Source organism: Pseudorasbora parva, chromosome 14, assembly GCF_024679245.1.
Source record: "Pseudorasbora parva isolate DD20220531a chromosome 14, ASM2467924v1, whole genome shotgun sequence".
NCBI classification, from domain to species: Eukaryota; Metazoa; Chordata; class Actinopteri; order Cypriniformes; family Gobionidae; genus Pseudorasbora; species Pseudorasbora parva.
In genome coordinates this window covers 28,703,474-28,723,586 of record NC_090185.1, presented here as the reverse complement: position 1 = coordinate 28,723,586, position 20,113 = coordinate 28,703,474, and the positions used below count along the sequence as shown (strand labels likewise).

At 37.5% G+C, this 20,113-nt stretch overlaps 1 protein-coding gene across 3 annotated transcripts in view; it reads right to left on the bottom strand.

Moving 5' to 3' along the window:
• Positions 1-20,113, bottom strand: part of si:dkey-246e1.3 (uncharacterized) — a 97,543-nt gene that overhangs the window by 37,430 nt on the left and 40,000 nt on the right. For all 3 annotated transcript variants that reach the window (XM_067416174.1, XM_067416176.1, XM_067416175.1), the window contains exon 2: positions 19,088-19,316. In XM_067416174.1, the coding sequence (XP_067272275.1) occupies positions 19,088-19,157 (70 nt within the window). In that variant the 5' untranslated portion in view covers positions 19,158-19,316. The remainder of the gene's footprint in view (positions 1-19,087; positions 19,317-20,113) is intronic.

The following is a 20,113-nucleotide window of genomic DNA, read 5'->3' as shown; positions in this document are numbered from 1 at the left end:
TAACATGGGCGCCGGAAAAATACACGCTGCTCACGAGCCGCTCACGCTTGCGGTGTGAGAAAGCCTTTATTCTGACCGGATCTGTGAACACTGAAACCGGCACGGGCTGATCTTTGGTTGCCCAACCAGAGGAAAGGGGCGTTTCATGCCAGGCCACACTTTCGATTCCATATATTCAAGTTTCATTCCATATATTCAGACTTTCATTCAATATATTCAAGTTTCATTCCATATATTCAGACTTTCATTCAATATATTCAAGTTTCATTCCATATATTCAGACTTTCATTCAATATATTCAAGTTTCATTCCATATATTCAGACTTTCATTCAATATATTCAAGTTTCATTCAATATATTCAAGTTTCATTCCATTGATTCAAGTTTCATTCCGTATATTCAGACTTTCATTCAATATATTCAAGTTTCATTCAATATATTCAAGTTTCATTCCATTGATTCAAGTTTCATTCCATATATTCAGACTTTCATTCAATATATTCAAGTTTCATTCCGTATATTCAGACTTTCATTCAATATATTCAAGTTTCATTCCATATATTCAAGTTTCATTCAATATATTCAGACTTTCATTCCATATATTCAGACTTTCATTCAATATATTCAGACTTTCATTCCATATATTCAGACTTTCATTCAATATAATCAGACTTTCATTCAATATAATCAGACTTTCATTCCATATATTCAAGTTTAATTCCATATATTCAGACTTTCATTCCATATATTCAAGTTTCATTCCATATATTCAGACTTTCATTCAATATATTCAAGTTTCATTCCATATATTCAGACTTTCATTCCATATATTCAGACTTTCATTCCATATATTCAAGTTTCATTCCATATATTCAGACTTTCATTCCATATATTCAAGTTTCATTCAATATATTCAAGTCTCATTCAATATATTCAGACTTTCATTCCATATATTTAGACTTTCATTCCATATATTCAGACTTTCATTCCATATATTCAGACTTTCATTCAATATATTCAAGTTTCATTCCATATATTCAGACTTTCATTCCATATATTCAGACATTCATTCCGTATATTCAGACTTTCATTCCATATATTCAGACATTCATTCAATATATACAACCAATCATATTATAAATACTATAATTTCCTGAACGGCATGCCATAGTATATATATATATATATATATATATATGTATATATATATATATATATATATATATATATATATATATATATATATATATATATATATACAGGTCCTTCTCAAAAAATTAGCATATTGTGATAAAGTTCATTATTTTCCATAATGTAATGATAAAAATTAAACTTTCATATATTTTAGATTCATTGCACACACACTGAAATATAATTCAGGTCTTTTATTGTTTTAATACTGATGATTTTGGCATACAGCTCATGAAAACCCAAAATTCCTATCTCAAAAAATTAGCATATTTCATGCGACCAATAAAAGAAAAGTGTTTTTAATACAAAAAAAGTCAACCTTCAAATAATTATGTTAAGTTATGCACTCAATACTTGGTGGGAAATCCTTTTGCAGAAATGACTGCTTCAGTGCGGCGTGGCATGGAGGCGATCAGCCTGTGGCACTGCTGAGGTGTTCTGGAGGCCCAGGATGCTTCGATAGCGGCCTTAAGCTCATCCAGAGTGTTGGGTCTTGCGTCTCTCAACTTTCTCTTCACAATATCCCACAGATTCTCTAAGGGGTTCAGGTCAGGAGAGTTGGCAGGCCAGTTGAGCACAGTAATACCATGGTCAGTAAACCATTTACCAGTGGTTTTGGCACTGTGAGCAAGTGCCAGGTCGTGCTGAAAAACAAAATCTTCATCTCCATAAAGCTTTTCAGCAGATGGAAGCATGAAGTGCTCCAAAATCTCCTGATAGCTAGCTGCATTGACCCTGCCCTTGATAAAACACAGTGGACCAACACCAGCAGCTGACATGGCACCCCAGACCATCACTGTCTGTGGGTACTTGGCACTGGACTTCAGGCATTTTGGCATTTCCTTCTCCCCAGTCTTCCTCCAGACTCTGGCACCTTGATTTCCGAATGACATGCAAAATTTGCTTTCGACCACTGAGCAACAGTCCAGTGCTTGACCTGGGGAATGCGGCACCTGTAGCCCATTTCCTGCACACGCCTGTGCACGGTGGCTCTGGATGTTTCTACTCCAGACTCAGTCCACTGCTTCTGCAGGTCCCCCAAGGTCTGGAATCGGTCCTTCTCCACAATCTTCCTCAGGGTCCGGTCACCTCTTCTCGTTCTGCAGCGTTTTTTGCCACACTTTTTCCTTCCCACAGACTTCCCACTGAGGTGCCTTGATACAGCACACTGGGAACAGCCTATTCGTTCAGAAATTTCTTTCTGTGTCTTACCCTCTCGCTTGAGGGTGTCAATGATGGCCTTCTGGACAGGGTCGGGTCAGCAGTCTTACCCATGATTGTGGTTTTGAGTAATGAACCAGGCTGGGAGTTTTTAAAAGCCTCAGGAATCTTTTGTAACAAAAGCAAAACTAAACACTGCAAAAAGAAGCTAGGTCTAATTCATTCAAATGAAAATTCATTCAAAGCAAAACAAATACATTTTAATTAAATTTAGTGATTCATAACTAAGTTTAAGTTTAAAAGGGAATGAATTGCCATTTTCAAAGTGAATAATGCTAATTGATTTCCAGTATGACAGGAGCACATTTGATGTTGATGAAGTCCTTGAGTCTTACTGATGGACATGTTGTTGTACAGATGAGAAAACCTGCTGGAAATGCTGTTGAAGAGCATGTGATGAAGTCCTGATGCTCGAGTGGACCCTGTCGGGTCAAGGACTGTGGCTCTAGACACTGGACAGCGTTTCTGTCTGCAACCGTAAACAGAGCGAGAAGTAATTGCCTGTTTTGGCAGTTTTTCCAATGAAATTGTTAACAGCTTTGTCGCAAAATAACATTTCGTAATGCATGTTTTTTTTTTTTTTGTTATTGTGACTATAAATTCTGCAACATAGATGTTTGTCTTGAATGAATATCAAAAAAGCTCACAAAAATATGATTCTAGGTTATAAAGCAGCTGAGAAAATGACGAACAGTTTATTTGAAAACTTTAAAACATTTTACCATTATTCTTTCATACATTTTACAGGTTAATCATTTTTAAAACCATTAACCACACATAGAGTTCAGGGTTGAAACACCATGACATAAAAAAACATGTTTTCACGACTTAAGAGCATGTGAAAATAAAATATTTACTAATCTTTCAGGAAGAAATTACTATAAAATAAAATGTGCAATATGTGTTTAGATTCCCAAAGGCTAAAAAAAATACTTTTCAAAGTTCACATGACTTCATTTATGGTTTATTTTATTTAAGAAACAACTGAATTATTAAATACATCATTAGTGACTTGAATAAACTAAAACATTTAAGGTTCACTTTAATTTGAAACAAAGTTTCAAACGGTTCAAAAGCTCTTTCTGATAATTAAAGAAGCTTTACAAAACATATGAAAATTAAAGAACTTATAAATTAAATTTGTTGTTGAATATAATGTGCAAACAGTAATTAAATAAAATATTTTTGTCCAATTTATGAACAAATTATTACATTTTAGCAATTTTTTGCTGTTGAATAATTAACACATCTTCACTAATATTTTGATAAGAGTACAGAAAAATGCATAACTTCTAGTCAAACTGTTAAATAACGATAACACAATATGATTTACTTCATCCTAGACGTGCTCCAGACCTCTCGTGAAAACTTTTGAATTTGTCTCAGGCCAAAAGTTGACACCCGTCCGAGTATCAGTCATAATTAACAGAAATGCATCTTTATAAAGGAGGACGGTTTCTCTCTACAGCCCGATGATCACAGACATTCCCTCAGGTTTTGAAGGTCTGTCTTGATGTTTCTGGCTGAACTCCAAACCTGCAGCTTTTCATCCTGAGCAGAAAGTGCTTGTTTGTGATGCATGGCGCTTACTTGAAGATAAACACTTTCAACTAGTGGCTATCGGGATTTCCTCTTTAACCACAAGACAAATACTTCCTTCCCACACGGAGGAGGACTCGTCAGCTTCATTAGTCATTTGAAGTAAGTGTATACTAACAGATGTGTGAAGTTTTGCCCGTCTGTAAATCACACAAGCGAACGCCTCCGAGCTCTAAATCGTGAGGAGGGTGACAGAAATTCAGGAACAGACTCGCTCAGTATCACATAAGCAAGATGTCAGACACTGAGAGCCTCCGTACAGGAATTATTATGTGAGCTGAAGAAATGAGCAGATGAGGGCAGCGTGTCTGAGCGTTTGAGGCTGGCGGTTTGCAGCTCCATCAAACACAGCCTTTATATTAACATACTAATACTGTCGTTGCAGTATGGAGTCATGTATTGTTGACCGTACATACGCACATTCTGTATGTCTAAAACAGGGCTTGACATTAACTTTTTTTGCTCACCAGCCACTGTGGCTTTCCAAAGTTAACTATATATCCAAAAGTACTGGGACACCCCTCCTCATCATTGACTTCAGGTGATCCAATCATTTCCATGCTCACAGGTGTATAGGCATGCAGACGCTTCAAACATTTGTAAAAGAATGGGTAACTCTCAGCAGCTCAGTGAATTCAAGCGTGGTACCGTATAGGTTGCCACCTGTGCAATAATAAATCCAATAAATCCATACGTGAAATTCACTCACTACTAAATATTCCACGGCCATGTACAATCACAGTGCGGGGTCAGCACATGCTGAGGCGCACAGTGCGCAGAAGTCACCAACTTTCTGCAAAATCAATAGCTACAAACTTCCAAACTTCATGTGGCCTTCAGATTAGCTGAAGAACAGAGCATATAGAGAGCTTCATGGAATGGGTTTGCATGGCAGAGCAGCTGCATCCAAACCTTACATCACCAAGTGCAATGCAAAGTGTGTGATGCAGTGGTGTAAAGCACACCACCACTGGACTCTAGAGCAGTGAAGATGTGTTCTCTGGAGTGACCAATCACGCTTCTCTGTCTGGCAATCTGACGGACAGGTTGGGCAGTTGCCAGAAGAACGGTACTTGCCTGACTGCATTGCCAAGTGTAAAGTTTGGTGGATTATGGTGTGGCGTTGTTTTTCAGGGGTTGGGCTTGGCCCTTTAGTTCCAGTGAAAGGAACTCTTAATGCTTCATCATACCAAGACATTTAGGAAAATTTCATTCTCCCAACTTTGTGGAAACAGTTTGGGGATGGCCCCTTCCTGTTCCAACATGACTGTGCACCAGTGCACAAAGCAAGGTCCATGAAGACATGGATGAGCGAGTTTAGTGTGAGGAACTTGACTGGCCTGCACAGAGTCCTGACCTCAACCCAATAGATCACCTTTGGGATGAATTAGAGCGGAGATTGTGAGCTAGGCCTTCTCATCCAACATCAGTGCCTGACCTCACAAATGAGCTTCTAGAAGAATTGTCAAAAGTTCCCATAAACACGCTCCTAAACCTTGTGGAAAGCTCACCCTCATGTCATTCCAAAAATAAAAGACCTTCATTCATCTTCAGGACATAAATACATTAAAATAGTCCATGTGACTCCAGTGCAGGGTTCAACCTTAATGTTATGAAGCAACAAAATACATTTTGAGTTGAAAACTTAACATAAATAATGACTTTATTCAATTTCTACTCTTCTATGTCAGACTCTTACGCTGTTTATGTTGTAACCACAGTGCAGAGCTTCCGGCTTCTGTCAGAATGGCGGCTTCGTATTGGCCAGCTCGCACACAAATGTTGTGCTACTCACGTGAACAACGTCATCCAATCTTTTCGGTCATTTTTTTTTTCCAATCACAAAAGTTTTGAAACTGAAATTGAAAAAAACTTTTTTATTAAATGCAAAACTACTCAATTTAATTTCCATCTTGTAAACGGAACCCAACCTGATCTCATGAGAAAACTATTATGAGTTAGCAGTTTCTTAGCAAATTGTAAGTTTTTTGAAAACAAAAAAAATAATAAAGCCCCAAACCCAACCATCTATGGGGCAAATCATATAAAAACATAAAATGAGAATTAAATTAAAATATTTACGAATTGCCATGAGAGTGTGTTGGGACAAAACATTCAATATTAACTGCAATGTAATAAAGTAATTACCAGTATATTACTCTGTGAAACATTTCAGCCAGCAACGCACCAGCAATGCACTTGGTTGAATCATTCCCTGAGGATCATAAACAACTTACTAATACAATATTGTTTTCAATTAAATTAGCGAAGTATCGTTTCCTGTCAAGTGTAAAGCTGAGATTTGGATTTCAATCAATCAATATGTCATAGTCTTCCATCTGTCAGCACATGTGTAAAACCAAATTAAGAATACAAACAATAAAAACCAAATCAGGTCCACTAAATTATACATTAATTGAATGCATGTTTGTGATTACCTGCACTTTCACTAGACAGCGCTCACTGTCCCTACAGCAAACCTCTAGTGGTAAGAGGTGATGACTTAATCGTGTCTGGAGTATTCCAGAACTCTCTACTTTAAATCGCACTGAGAGTTTTAATGGAAGGGTCATTAGATCTGATTGACAGCCCAAGGGATCTCCCTCCATTAAGTTACAGCAGAAGACTGACCCCTCAAGTAGGAAACATCACGTAAAAGGTCTCAGCTGGGATGTAGACCAATCAAAAAGGCTCATGCCAGCAAAAAAAAAAAAAAAAAAACACATTCCCATTTAGACCTAAAATGTTTGATCTAAATAACAGGAGATTGACATTTTTTGGGGTCAAGCGGTTGTAATGTAAACTAAGTTTGACAAAGTATAGGAGGACACATACTTCTATTTTGACATATTTTGGCCAAAATAAATATTATCAATAAGTCATTGATTAGAAATGTTATTTAAAAAGAGGCTGTCATGTAAGAGGACACTCTTCTTGTTAGACACCAAAAACTAGTTTTAACTAGTGCTGTCAAATCGATTAATCACATCTAACATAAAAGTTTGAAAATATAAATTGTGTGTGTATGCATGTTCGTATGTATGTATAAAAAATAAAATAAATAAATATATATTATATGCTTTCAGAGGTGGACAGGGGTCATGGGCACCCTGACTGGTCTGTGGCTATGCAGCTCCATACACAACAAGGTCTGATGCACTGTGTATTCTGACATAATTCATCGATTTTACAGCAAGTTAAGAAAACATTCAGTGATAATACCTTTACAGTTAATACTAAGGGATTTTCTTAACTTTCTTCACGCAACTGGACACTGAAACTCTAAACCAACAGGATGAGCTCTGACTGAGCTCATTACACAATGGCTAATCTACACTTTGATGCATTAACGGACAGTTGACGTGATTTGGTGTGACCTCCTTTTGTAATATCAGCAAACAGAGATGTATTCAAATAGCAATTTTAGTAAACTGCAGTCAACAGAAGCGTCATCTTTCATTTACGTGTTACCTGGCCGCCCAATAATGCTGTCTAGGTATGCAGTGACTGGGTTTTGAGGCTACTGTGTCCCACAGGCTAAAAGGAGGGAAACCATGGCGTCAAAAACTACTTTAAACATAAACAGCCAGCAATGCTTACATATACATACCTCATTTACTTATGCTGAAGAAAGCGTTTTCTTTAGTGAACCGTCATGTAACAGTCAAACAAAAAATGAGGGCTCTTATTACAGTTTCTATTACATCTGATGCACCAAAACTGTTTCAATATGACCCTAAAGATTGATGGACGAGGGTAAAAACACACAGACATACTCCCTGCCTGCACAATATCGGACAAATTATCAAGATAAAATCACCATTAAGCTCCTGCTGATGACATACTCCCTGTTTTCCATTCCTGCAGCGAGGAAAATTCCCTATCGCTGTTAGCTTTTAAAATCAAACCTAGTGCTGGATGTCTAACAATACAATATAAACATCTGAAGACAAGCACTCATGCTTGATGATCTGACGCTAAAAGGAAAGTCAGAAAGTTGGACAGGCTCCTAAGGCCCCATGGCTTCACGCATCCCAAACTATCAAGAATAAGAACACTTTTTAAAAATACAATGTGTGATATTTTCCCCCATCTAGCGGTGAAAAGGTATATGACCATCCAGGGAATAATAGTTTCTGTTCCTCTCAATTCTGATTACTTTTTAACTCCTACAGTGGCTGATTTAGTCCAAGATTAACATGGCAATCCCCCTTCTTCACATTCGACACGGTGCCATCGGGTGTTAAAACGTGAAAGGCGAAGCTTGAATTTATGGATATGTCCCTCTTTGGCTTTGAATGTACTTTCAAGATGGAGGAGCAACATGGCGACCGGCATTCGAACCCCTCACCTGTATGTATTTTCAATGGCATATTTTAAACTTACGAGAATACTTTATAACTTGAAAAAAGTAAATATACATTAATGTATACGTTTTTTTTAGCTAAGAATAAACTAAAAAAGTTACACAGTGTAGCTTTAAGTTTAAGTTTTTTTTTGTAGCATATTGTTGCTTTTTAGCGCAAAAAAAATAATTCGATACACTTTATTTTAAAGGGTTAGTTCACCCAAAAATGAAATTGATGTCATTAATGACTCACCCTAATGTTGTTCCACACCCGTAAGACCTTCGTTCATCATCGGAACACAGTTTAAGATATTTTATATTTTAGTCCCAGAGCATATGCAGTTAATGCACACTTTACTGTCCATGTCTAGAAAGGGAATAAAAACATCATCAAAGTAGTCCATATGTGACATCAGTTGGTTGAGTAGAATCTCTTGAAGCTTTGAAAATACATTTTGATCCAAAAATATCAAAAACTACGACTTTATTCAGCATTGTCCTCTCCTTCATGTGCCTCCAAAAAGAATCAAACGGTTCATGAATCAGTGGATCAATGATTCGGGTCGCAAATGTCACGTGATTTCAGCAGTTCGGTTCGCGTCAAACTGCCAAACTGCTGAAATCACGCGACATTGGCGACCCGAATGTTAATTGTTAAAAATGTTGGAAATGTTAAACTTTTTTTTAATTAGTTATACAAGATGCAACTAATTTATAAAAATAATATTTTTACATCAGTTTAACATAATTTAAGTTGAAATAACTTAAACATCCAAGTCGATTGTACTGCAAAAGTTCTTTTTTTTTTTTTTCAATGTATACGAGTGCCCACAGCCTAAACACAGGCACCACTCTTCTGCATAATGGTAACCACAAAATTACAGAAACTCAAATGTCCAACATAACAGAACATTAAACAATAGCGTCTTTCACTTTACTAAAAAACAGATAAAATAACACTGTGATCCCTAAATTTAATCTCTTAATGCAGTCCCTTGCCCAGTTTGTTTGTTTTACTCAGCAATTGAGTTGACCAAACAAACACTTATTAAGTAAAGCTGTCAATACTCATTTTAGTAGAAACAACTCAGTACATTTAAATTCATGTAGTTACATGAGTTTTTAAGTTATGCGAACAAGGATGATTTGAGTGCAACTAACAACAGTGAAATCATTTTTTTTTTAGTGTACTTATAGAGTAAGAAGTAGAGTACAGTAGGGATGTAATAATCAAAATCTCACGGTACGATAATACCTCGGCATAAAGTCCACAGTACGATATTTATTGTGATATAAAAAAAAAAGATGAAGACTTGGGGAAAAATGTGACATAAGTGTTTATTAAACAATAGATTAGGTCTGTGCGCTTCAGATTATCAATGAGAGTTCAAATCACAAGAAAGCGTCAAAATGACTATTCCCAAACTGTAAACACAATTTTTAATTCACACATCATTTACTTTCTCTCATATTGTTTCTGCGCGTCACGCAAGCATTTAAATTTCCATGTTTACTAGGCTTACAGCATGTCAACATTAACGTTGTTAATCTGTTCGTCATAAAAAGCCACCATGGCTCTTCAGAAGACTTGGATTTGGATTAAACCGCTTGATTGAATATTTTTTACGATGTCTTATCATAATTTTTTTAGATCTTTTAAGTTTTAGGGAAATTGACTTTAATTGGAGGGACAATTGGGTGATTTATACTTTACAAATACAGTAAGCAGAGTCTTGGATAACTAACTCTTTATCGCGAGTCATATTTACATCAACGATATATATAGTCGCATTTTTATTTTTATTTTGGATTCAATTCAATTCACATTTATTTGTATAGATTTTTTTACAATACACATCGTTTCAAAGCAGCTGTACAGAAAATGCATGCATCTACATTACAATTTACAGTGATCTGTTATTAGAGGTGACGTGTCCAAGTTAAGCATTTCAGAAATGTACATATAGAAATCACGCTGTTAGCTAACAACGTAAATGTATTCAGCTGGAGAAAGAAACTCATACAGGTCAGGAACAAATTGAGGGTGAGTAAATGATGACAGAATTTAGATATTTTTGGGTGAACTTTAATTTGTGCTGAAGCCAGAAAATTCCTTCACATTCGTTCACATTCAACACCAGCCACATCACAAACATTTATGTGGGAATGTCAAACTGCATCTAATGGCCTCAGCCAAGCAAGACCAGACACTGACGAACACACAAAGTAGACCAACAATGCATGGAGGTAAACAATCAGAGCCAGTTCACGTTGTCGTCAAGCGCACATGCGGCACAAACTCTCCATCTCCCGGTTCTGGATCAGTGGAGGCTGACATACCGCTAGGATAAACAGGAATGGAATCCATGAGACAGCTTAAAGCCCGGTTTTCAGGAATGAGGGCGCGGGGGTTGTAAAGCTGTCTTACTGAAAGGTGTCTTCTTACCTTCAGGTCGAGCGAAGAGAAGGGGAAAACCACACGCTGGCCCACTCCTTGCATTCCTTAGTGATCTAAATGACATTTTATGAGGAACGCACAGGCCCAAAGATCATCAAGAGTTTATAGCCAACAATAAACAACAATAAAGCTAAGCGGAGCTACGGAAGCCCGTGACACAAGTCCTGTCTCTAAAGATTAGGGGTTTGCCCTTTTAAACTCACTCTCTGGCTTTTCCTCTCAACATCCCTCAGTCGCTTTTATGACCGAAGCTCTGGATTAAGGCTGGTGGATGGAGGTCGTTTCACACTCCATTGGTGTTATAAATCAAGTAACTCCAATTCTGACTATAGAAAGCTCCTTAAAAACTGATTTTTGAAGATTACCATTATTTGATATAAATAGTGTTTATCTCAAATTAAATTGTGCTGTTTGTTGAGGATATTTTATTGTTCTCAAATAAATGGATTTAGAATTAAAAACCTGTAGACTACATTAAAGAAAGGGCTGGATCTAGAAACCAGGATATTATAGAAACTTTGGGGGGAAAAACTACATAGCAACACCCTAACAACCACTCAGAAGTTAGCATAGTAACAACCTGGCTACCACATAACTAACAACATACAAGCAACAAGAGTTGAGACAATCAGCATAGCAATAACCTAGAACACCATAACAACAACAAAGCAAAACACTAATAAACACTCAAAAAAACAAAACTGCATAACAACACTCTGGAAACCATACAGATCACCCTAACAATGCACTAGAGTTGCTTCTGTGTTGGCCCAGGTGAGGGGTTGTTAGTGTTCTACTATGTGGTTGCTAGGGTGTTCTGGGTGATTGTCAAATTCATTAACAGCTTTTAAGAGCACCTTAATTACCACATGGCAACACCCTAACAACCACATAACACACCAGCAGCCACACTTCAGAGTATCTTAGTAATGGTATACCAACGCCATAGCAATCACCTAGAATACCCTAGAAACCACATAGCTACATGGTAAAAAAACACCCAGAACTCCTTAACTTACCACATGGCAACACCCTAGCAACTACATAACATACTAGCAGCAACACTTCAGGGAATCTTAGTAATTGTATAGCAACGACATAGAAACTGCCATTACACCCTAACAACCACACTGCAAGAGACTAATAATGCCTCGAAACACTTTATTAACTGCATAGCAACACCGTGGCAACCATCCAGATCACCCTACCAGTACACTGCAGTTGCTTCTATGTGGTTGGCCGGGTGTTTTGAGGGGTTGCTATATGGTTACTAAGGGTTTTTTTCTGTTGATTGCCAAGCTGTTTAATAGCCCCTCAGATCACCTTAGAAACCACAGAGCAACACCTTGGAAATTACCCAGTACACCCTAGCAACCACATAGCAATGTTTAAAAAAAAAAAAAAGCACCTTAGCAACCCACTCTCAGAACATATAAAATCTAGTAAACCTAGATTTAGGCCTGTACATTTTTGATTGGTCACTTATGTATCCAACAAGCGACCCTGTGTTGTACGTGTTGAAGGTTTATTCTCACTGACCTCTGCCTTGGAACACACACTCATATTTGGGCCTTTAGTACTACCCGGAGAGGAGATGACAGTGTAGCTCACCGAGCAGAACCAGGCCTGCTTTATCAACCAAAGAACGGGTCAAGAACAACAGGCCTCCAGTGTTGAAGAACCGTGGCAGTGATATATGCTTAAACCAACACAGTGTGACTGTAGATCAAATGCCAGGATAGACATGGCGGGCCGCAGATGCCTACAGAGATGAGGCAGAGGGCTCTTTCATAGAAACAATCTAGGAGTGCATTAGACAAATTGTTTTGAGTAATGTACGTCATTTTGAGCTATTACGAAAGACATGCTGAGCTTCAAATCAAACACACCATTTGACAAGTATTTAGCCCCCCAAACCCCTTTTTTTTATCAATCTAAACCTTTATGATTTTGGAACACAAAAGAAGAACATATTTTGAAAGTCACTTTTATTGTATGTTAGACAGCTAGCTGCTTTCTCTTCAGAGTAGCTTAGCTAATGTCTCCATAGAGTAGTTCATAGCTATAGCTAATATTTTTGAGTATAGTTTGTCAGATTGTCAGAAAAGTATTTACACAAGTTTTACTTTTTACCCATTTTATCATAACTTGTAAGGCAGCTAGCTAATTTCTCTTCGGGATAGCTTAGCTTAGCTAATGTCTCTGTAGAGTAGATAGCTCAGCTAGCTAATATTTTTAGTATCTTGCCAGAAACTATATATACTCAGGTAGATTTGATAAAGACTGACTTCAGTGTGACATGTAGCTTCCTGCCTATTCCAGGAATGTCTTCAGTTGTTTATTTTCTTTGTGTTAAACACTTGTAATGACTAGGTGTTCAACAGATAGCACCTCAGAAAATCAGAAAGCCTTTTACATAATTGAGATTTAATAAAAAAATTGCTGCACAGTTGACGAAGCACTCAGGGATATTATTTAACCAGCTGTGAAAATATGACTCCAGTTTCACAGAGAGGAGGAAAAATATTCATTACATATTCACACTCGCTGCCAAAACGATCGGTACATGTTTCACTAAAACACAAACTTGATTAGAAAGACGCTGAGGTGCTAAGCAGTGATATTGTGTTAACATTTTACAGCTAACATTTAATAACCGCACAGGAATTTATGTTCTACTAATTTATACTCAAAAGCGCTAACGGCTAATGCTAATCCAAGCGGAATGACTAAATAACGTAATTTCCTTGTGATTTTTGCTAACTTTTCATGTTAGCAAAAGTGTCCATGTCTTCCCTGTCAGATGTCTACAGTACACACACATTTTCACATAAACGGCTCCATTAAGTTCTCACTCTCACCGGCCGCCTACAACAAATCCAAGACAAGCAGGAGTTGGTGAAAGGTTGAAATCGCTAGCAAACAGACCAGCCAGCAGCTGGGCCTTTGATAAGCAGAGGCCAGGAGGCCAGACGCGTCTAAGCGAGTGTGTGTGCGGGAGATTGACCCTAAGAGGTCTGGGCAGTCATAACTCAGACTGAGAGGGTACTGTGAAAGGATACATGGTAGGATTTAAACTCCTCCGCCCTGACAAATGCTTCTCTTTTTCTACACGGCTACGTACACACACAGTGTGTGTGACATGTCTTGATCGCACCCTTTAATTATAGATTGCAGTCTGTCAGCAAAGAAACACAGATCTAAGCCTGAGCTATGATGGGTTTAGTTAAGTTGTTAGTTCTTAAAGGGCCAGTTAACTCAAACAAACAAAACAAAAATTCTCAGCCTCACATTGTTAAAAGACATAATCTTCATTATTCGCTAAAAAATCTTATCTCAAATCTCATTTGGACTTCCGCAAATTGAAATGTAGAGGTGTTTTCTGCGAATAATGACTCGAATTTTGCTCTGTTCATCACATTTCAGATGTTTCAGTTGACTATGCAAACATATAACATGTTTTGAACCACATTCATTTTCACACAAATATACATTTTGATTTAATCCTAATTATGTTAGACCATGAAATGGAACACTAAGAGCTTAACAGCCAAATTATTAGTAAGCAAGCAAGTTCGGGTATGCCTTAATAGCATACATTTTGTCAGTTTTGCCCATAATCCTTTGTTTTTATTAAGGGCTTTCTTTTATGAACTCATTTTGCAGATCATTTCTGAAAACATAAGTGGGTGTTTCGCTTGTGTGAGCAGGACAAAGAGAAACAAGTTAGATTAATGGACGCCATCTTGTAGCCGCCTCTGAGGAAACCTGTAACATGTTACTCTAATGTGTTGTAGCTAGCCAATATAAATCAAACGTCTTTGTGACGTTTAAATAATAATCCGAAACATCTCTCAACACGTAAAGGAAGAAATAACCATTTATTACACACAATGGCTTTAAACAGAAAAGGGGGCACTCGTACAAAGAATGATGGTTGAGTTTGACCCTCAACCTTTTCTATTTAAAATCATGTTAATGTGGACGTGTGAATAGTCTGAGGCGAACAACTTCCTCTGAATGCGCTTTCACACTTCGCGGTTCAAAGCCGGACCCAGACGGAGACCTCTGGATGTTCTTCCACCATTGTGAGCATGCCCTAGGTTAGAACGGCCTCTGAACGTTGCCTTAACGTTTGTGTGCGGAATAAAGAAAAGGAGAAGGGGAGCCTTTCTTTCGGCACAGAGGGCTCAACATCCAGTCTGGAGTCTGGGAGTCCTGGCATTGTTTGTAGCAATCAGGGGTTCAGGGAATTCTGATCGGAATTCCGTGAGCGACGCTGCCTCTGCAAAGTGGTGCTTGTGAAGGAAAAAGAGGGAGAAAGGGAAACAAAGTGAAAAAGAAGGGATTAGAAGGGATTCTATTTTTGCATTCACTGACGCGTGCGTATTAAAGCATTTTAGGTAATGACTGGGTCAATAAAGTGGCAAATCCCACCTGTTTACTATTCAAGATGAGGCAAAAGTTCAATTTGATATTCTACGATATAGAACTGGCACTTATGTCTGTTTCCATCTCTCTATCAGCCTCACTGAGATAGCATCCTCCTATATACAGTACACTAATCCTGTAATTGCAGGTCTAAAGTCCAAATCTATTTCTAAAGAAGCAATAAAAAGAGCATGGTAAGGAAGTTTTCCTGAATTCTTTTTAATTGAGTTATCAGACAATAACTCTGACAGGAACAGGCTTTACAGATATCCAATGGCAATAAAGTCCAGGAGTCCATTGCTCAGAGCATTCATCAATTGTGTGTAGAAACTCTAAATCCTGCTGTGTGAAACGTGTTCTGCACCCTCTTAGCTTCTAGAAACTGCTGTCCGTAAAATGTGCAGCGCACAGACGAACGTTGGGGTTATAATGTCCAGGAACAGCGTTTAAAATCAAAGTTCACCAGCCTTAGGAAGGCCCAACAATTGAGTTGTGGAAACGGGGTGGAAAAACAGCGTCTCTTTGACGGTGACGACACTGTTTTCTCTCCCTTTGGAGTGGATGTTGAGCCCTAAAGGGGTTAGTGTGTAATGTTGCAGTTTGAGCACACAAAAAAAAAGATCTGCAAAGTTACAAAGCTCAAAGGAGACTTGATCTTGTCCACAAAAAGGGTTGTAGTTTCAGAGACTACTTGCTTTTCTGTTGCATGGAAACAAAATCTGTTTGAACGCTCAGATGATTTTCTCTAATCAGTGAAAAAATCTGCGATAACTCAGCATTTTCTCTCATTAAAATGTAAACCAGTTTTTTGGTCTGGATCTTGCTCTTGATGTATCTAGTCTTGGTCTGGTCTTGACTCTTGCACAGTGGAGCATTTAAGTTTCCAGATGCAGGAAATTGAAGATGATTCATCAAAGTCAAGTAATACAAATTGCGGGCCAGTTTTCCTGAATTTGGCTGCTGTTTGTGAGTGGCTTGACGCATGCATTGGGCAGCTGTTCATAAGTCACGACCTTGGCAGTAATCGCAGATGTGAACTTGTAAAAGCTAACTGTTTCGGTGATTAAAATCTAAATGTTTAAACAGGCGGACACGTTTGTTACTGCGCAAAAACAACCAGGAACATTTTATGACTTCATCCTACATTTGCTGAGGAAATCTCGGTGGGAAACTAGTTTGCAAAACTTTCACAATGTTCAGATGGTTGCTAAGATGTTGGTGGGATGTTCTGAGTGGTTGCTAAGGTATTGCTAGGGTGCTCTTTGTGGTTGCTAGGCAGCTAGTAGGGTGTTGTGAGTTTTGCTAAAATGATAAACCTATTACTAGTCCCATTTCTCAAGTCTCAATGATGATTTTCAATGGAATATTTCCATTTTCCATCTGTCGTAACGAAAATATTCAAGTTTTGAGTAGAAGAAAACACTTATTTACATCTGATAATGAGATTGAGGTAAAAGGATTACACAGCAGGGTGTTAAAATATCTATTATGCATGCATAGGTCTAAATGTTCTGAGTTAGGTCAAAAGTAATCTAAAAGTAATCCTGGTGGTGGATGAGAAGAGATCCCTGACATGAATGTAAAGCACTTTGGGTGTACAGTAGTACATATTAAAGTGCTATGTTAATGCCTCCATTCATTCATAGATAATATTAAAATTTATGCATTACATTTTTAGATAAACACATGCGCTTACTAAACCTCTATACACACACACACACACACGTTACTTTATGCCTGAAAAATCAAATTATCCATGTCTCAACAGAAAACTGACATTCTGTGTAGATGGCAGAGATTGTTGGCGCCAGATAGAAAGCAGAGATCTGAGATAAACCTCCGTCTGATAGCAGCTCTCTATCCATTGTTATGGTACATGACTGTTTATTATTGCTTCCATAGTAAAGATTACTAAAGATGTCGCTCTAGTAAACACATGGATCAGCGACCTCTAAACATCTTCATTCATGCTATGTCAACATTAGCCATGTTCTGGACAATATTGTCCCCAGAATATCCTAAGTCCACTCCATTAGGAACATCTAGTATATATTTAACAATTTGTTGTTTGTTTTTTTGGGGGGTAAAAAAAATGAGATTTAGTTAAATGTAACAAGAAAAACAAATCAAGAGTTAATAGTGACCAGGTATGAAAAATATCTCTGTTTCACTCCTCTATTATTGTATAAATCTACACCATGTTTGTCTATATAAAACATTGGCATCAAAAACTTAAATACATTAAATAAAAAAGTGTGGTTAGTTTTAGCTTGTTTGGTTTCTCTCACAGCCTGACCAGCTTATATCTGCCCAAAATACCCATAAAACCTAAATCAAAAATCAGTTGTTAGCATGTTAGCAAAATCTGACATTTTGATGATCATATCTGCAGTTCTGGGTAGTAATTGATTACATGTAACATGGATGGCATAATCAGATTTTTTTTTTTTTATTCTAGTACTTTAATTTAGTAATTAGACTAAATTTCATTTTAAAATGTTCAAAATCAATTACTTTTCTATAGATTACATGTTATTCATACAAGGGCAGTAAATCATTCATATTTTAAAGATTTTTTTTATCATTTTAAAATTATTTTAATTTAAAAAACATATATTATTAGTTTAAAAACCCTGCCGTTCCTTCATAAACCCCCGTTTGGGAAAATTTTACGTAAACTTGCACTTCATGTTTTCAATAACAAAGAATGAAATACATTGTCTTCTCTGTATTTTTATATATTGTACAAGATACTCCTATTCAATCCAATATGATAAATGAGTTAGCTCAAAAGTAATCTAAAAGTAATCTAAAAGTAGTCTGATTACATTACATAAAATGTGTAAATGTAATGGATTACATTACTAACAAAAAATTTTGTCATGTAATTTGGAATCCATAACGGATTACAATTTGTAAGTAATCTACCCAGCTCTGCATATTTGTGTATAAACATCTGACAAACATCTTAAAACTAGCAAATTCACAAATTCCAACAGCTGCCACTATACCAACCAACTGAGAATGTTTTAGTGGCGTCCCACAGATTCGCTCATTTGTACACACTGAATACATAGAAGTAGCTAAACTTGTCCTGCACTTTACCTTTGACCACCCGTTTGACACAAGCTCATATTCTTGTAACGCACCGATTATGGCTTTTCAGTAGTCTCATATGTAAATATTTGCCCCCCAAAACGATCATTAGCGGTGGGTTATGAATCACAAAACTCGTTAAGAGGAAGAGTAAATAAACAGCCGAGAGACCAGGTGGAGGAATGTGTGTGTGCGCGTGTGCACAAGAGTCTATATTTCAGTCACCACACCAGGACTGCTGTACCAACACACCCTCTCCCAACTACCTGAGAGTATTTTTCTTGTTCGGGGCAGTAAAATGTGTCTGGGAGGAAGTCATTAAGATGATGTGTTATCTGAGCTCCAGATGAGTTTGGAGTGTTTATTCCCTGCTAGTTAAACTGACCGTCTGATTGCATCTACACATTGGCTTTGTTGCCTTGTGATATTTTATATCCTCTGCAAAAACATTTCCCAAATTATGATCCATTTATCACCAAAACCAACAAACTTCTAGGTGACCCTATGACCCCCTGTTGTGGTTGTTTGCTCTCTGTAAGTGCTTCTTGAATGGCCTTAGAACATTTAAACAGCAGAGTAAGATCTCTAGGAGTTCTTCTTCAGCAAATCCAATACAAAAGCCATGAGACCCTTCACCCTTTGGGTTGGCAGTTAAAGCCATCTTGACAGGGGTCAGGGTAGTGTTAAAGCAAACCACAATCCCTCAAATGTGTTTGTTGGTGTGACAAAAAACAAACATTTACCTGAACACAAAAGCCACTCCATCTCGAAGACAGCTGCTGTGAAGAGTTTACAAAGGCTTTGGGAGAGCATGGTGGTCTGGGAGGCATCTATCTCTCTCTTTCTTTCCTACTTTCTCTCATATTGATCAGGATCAACTTGTTATTTCATCTGCTGATAGCCGCCAGACAGTTGTTCCTTCAGTTCTGGGTATGACTCCCTCATTGCATTAGCTCAAATGGCCGGTTTAACCTGGAAAATACAGATAACACAAGCTTCTGTTAGGTGTACAAGGTTTCCAGTAGGTCATTTACAGCTATTATCTGGCCAAGGAGGTTCATCTGCTATAGACTAGCAGTTGGTAGGTCTGAAATGAACCTAGTGAACCATCTTGGTCAAGTTTATTAGATGCTAGAACGCCTTGGCTAAGCTTCTAGGGATCTATGGACCCAAATGGCACACTTTATGTGAATTGTAGCCTTTGTGCAAGTCCATTTTATGATTAAGAAGGTTGGTCAACCATATGGTCAATATGGGGTTATTGCACTAATGCCTGCTACAGACCGTGCAATTTCACCAATCCAATAAGATCATTACAACAAATCCCACCGTACGGCATTGATCGAATAAACTTGGGTACGACATGTTTGTAGACTGTGAAAAGTCATCAGCATGCGCTAGTGGGAAACAAATAGAGCAAGATTAATCGCATTTTGGCAATTGTGGTTTTGATGTGCATTGAAATTAGAGGAGGGAGCAAATATATTATGAACGTAATGTAATCAGATTACTTTTTTCAAGTAACCAGTAAAGTAACGAATTACTTTTACAACAAAATATTCAAGTTACTTTTTCAAATAGTTTGCCATTCATTGACTGACACCTCTCCTGTCCCAATGTTGAGAGAAATCGTAAGTACATCCTGTGTGAACAGGATGGGAAATGTAGTTCTAGACATAACAGTGAAAACCAAACTTAGAATATTCACAAATCTGTAATAATTAAATATGACAAATAACACAAGCATGCTTTATGTATTTAATCTCACT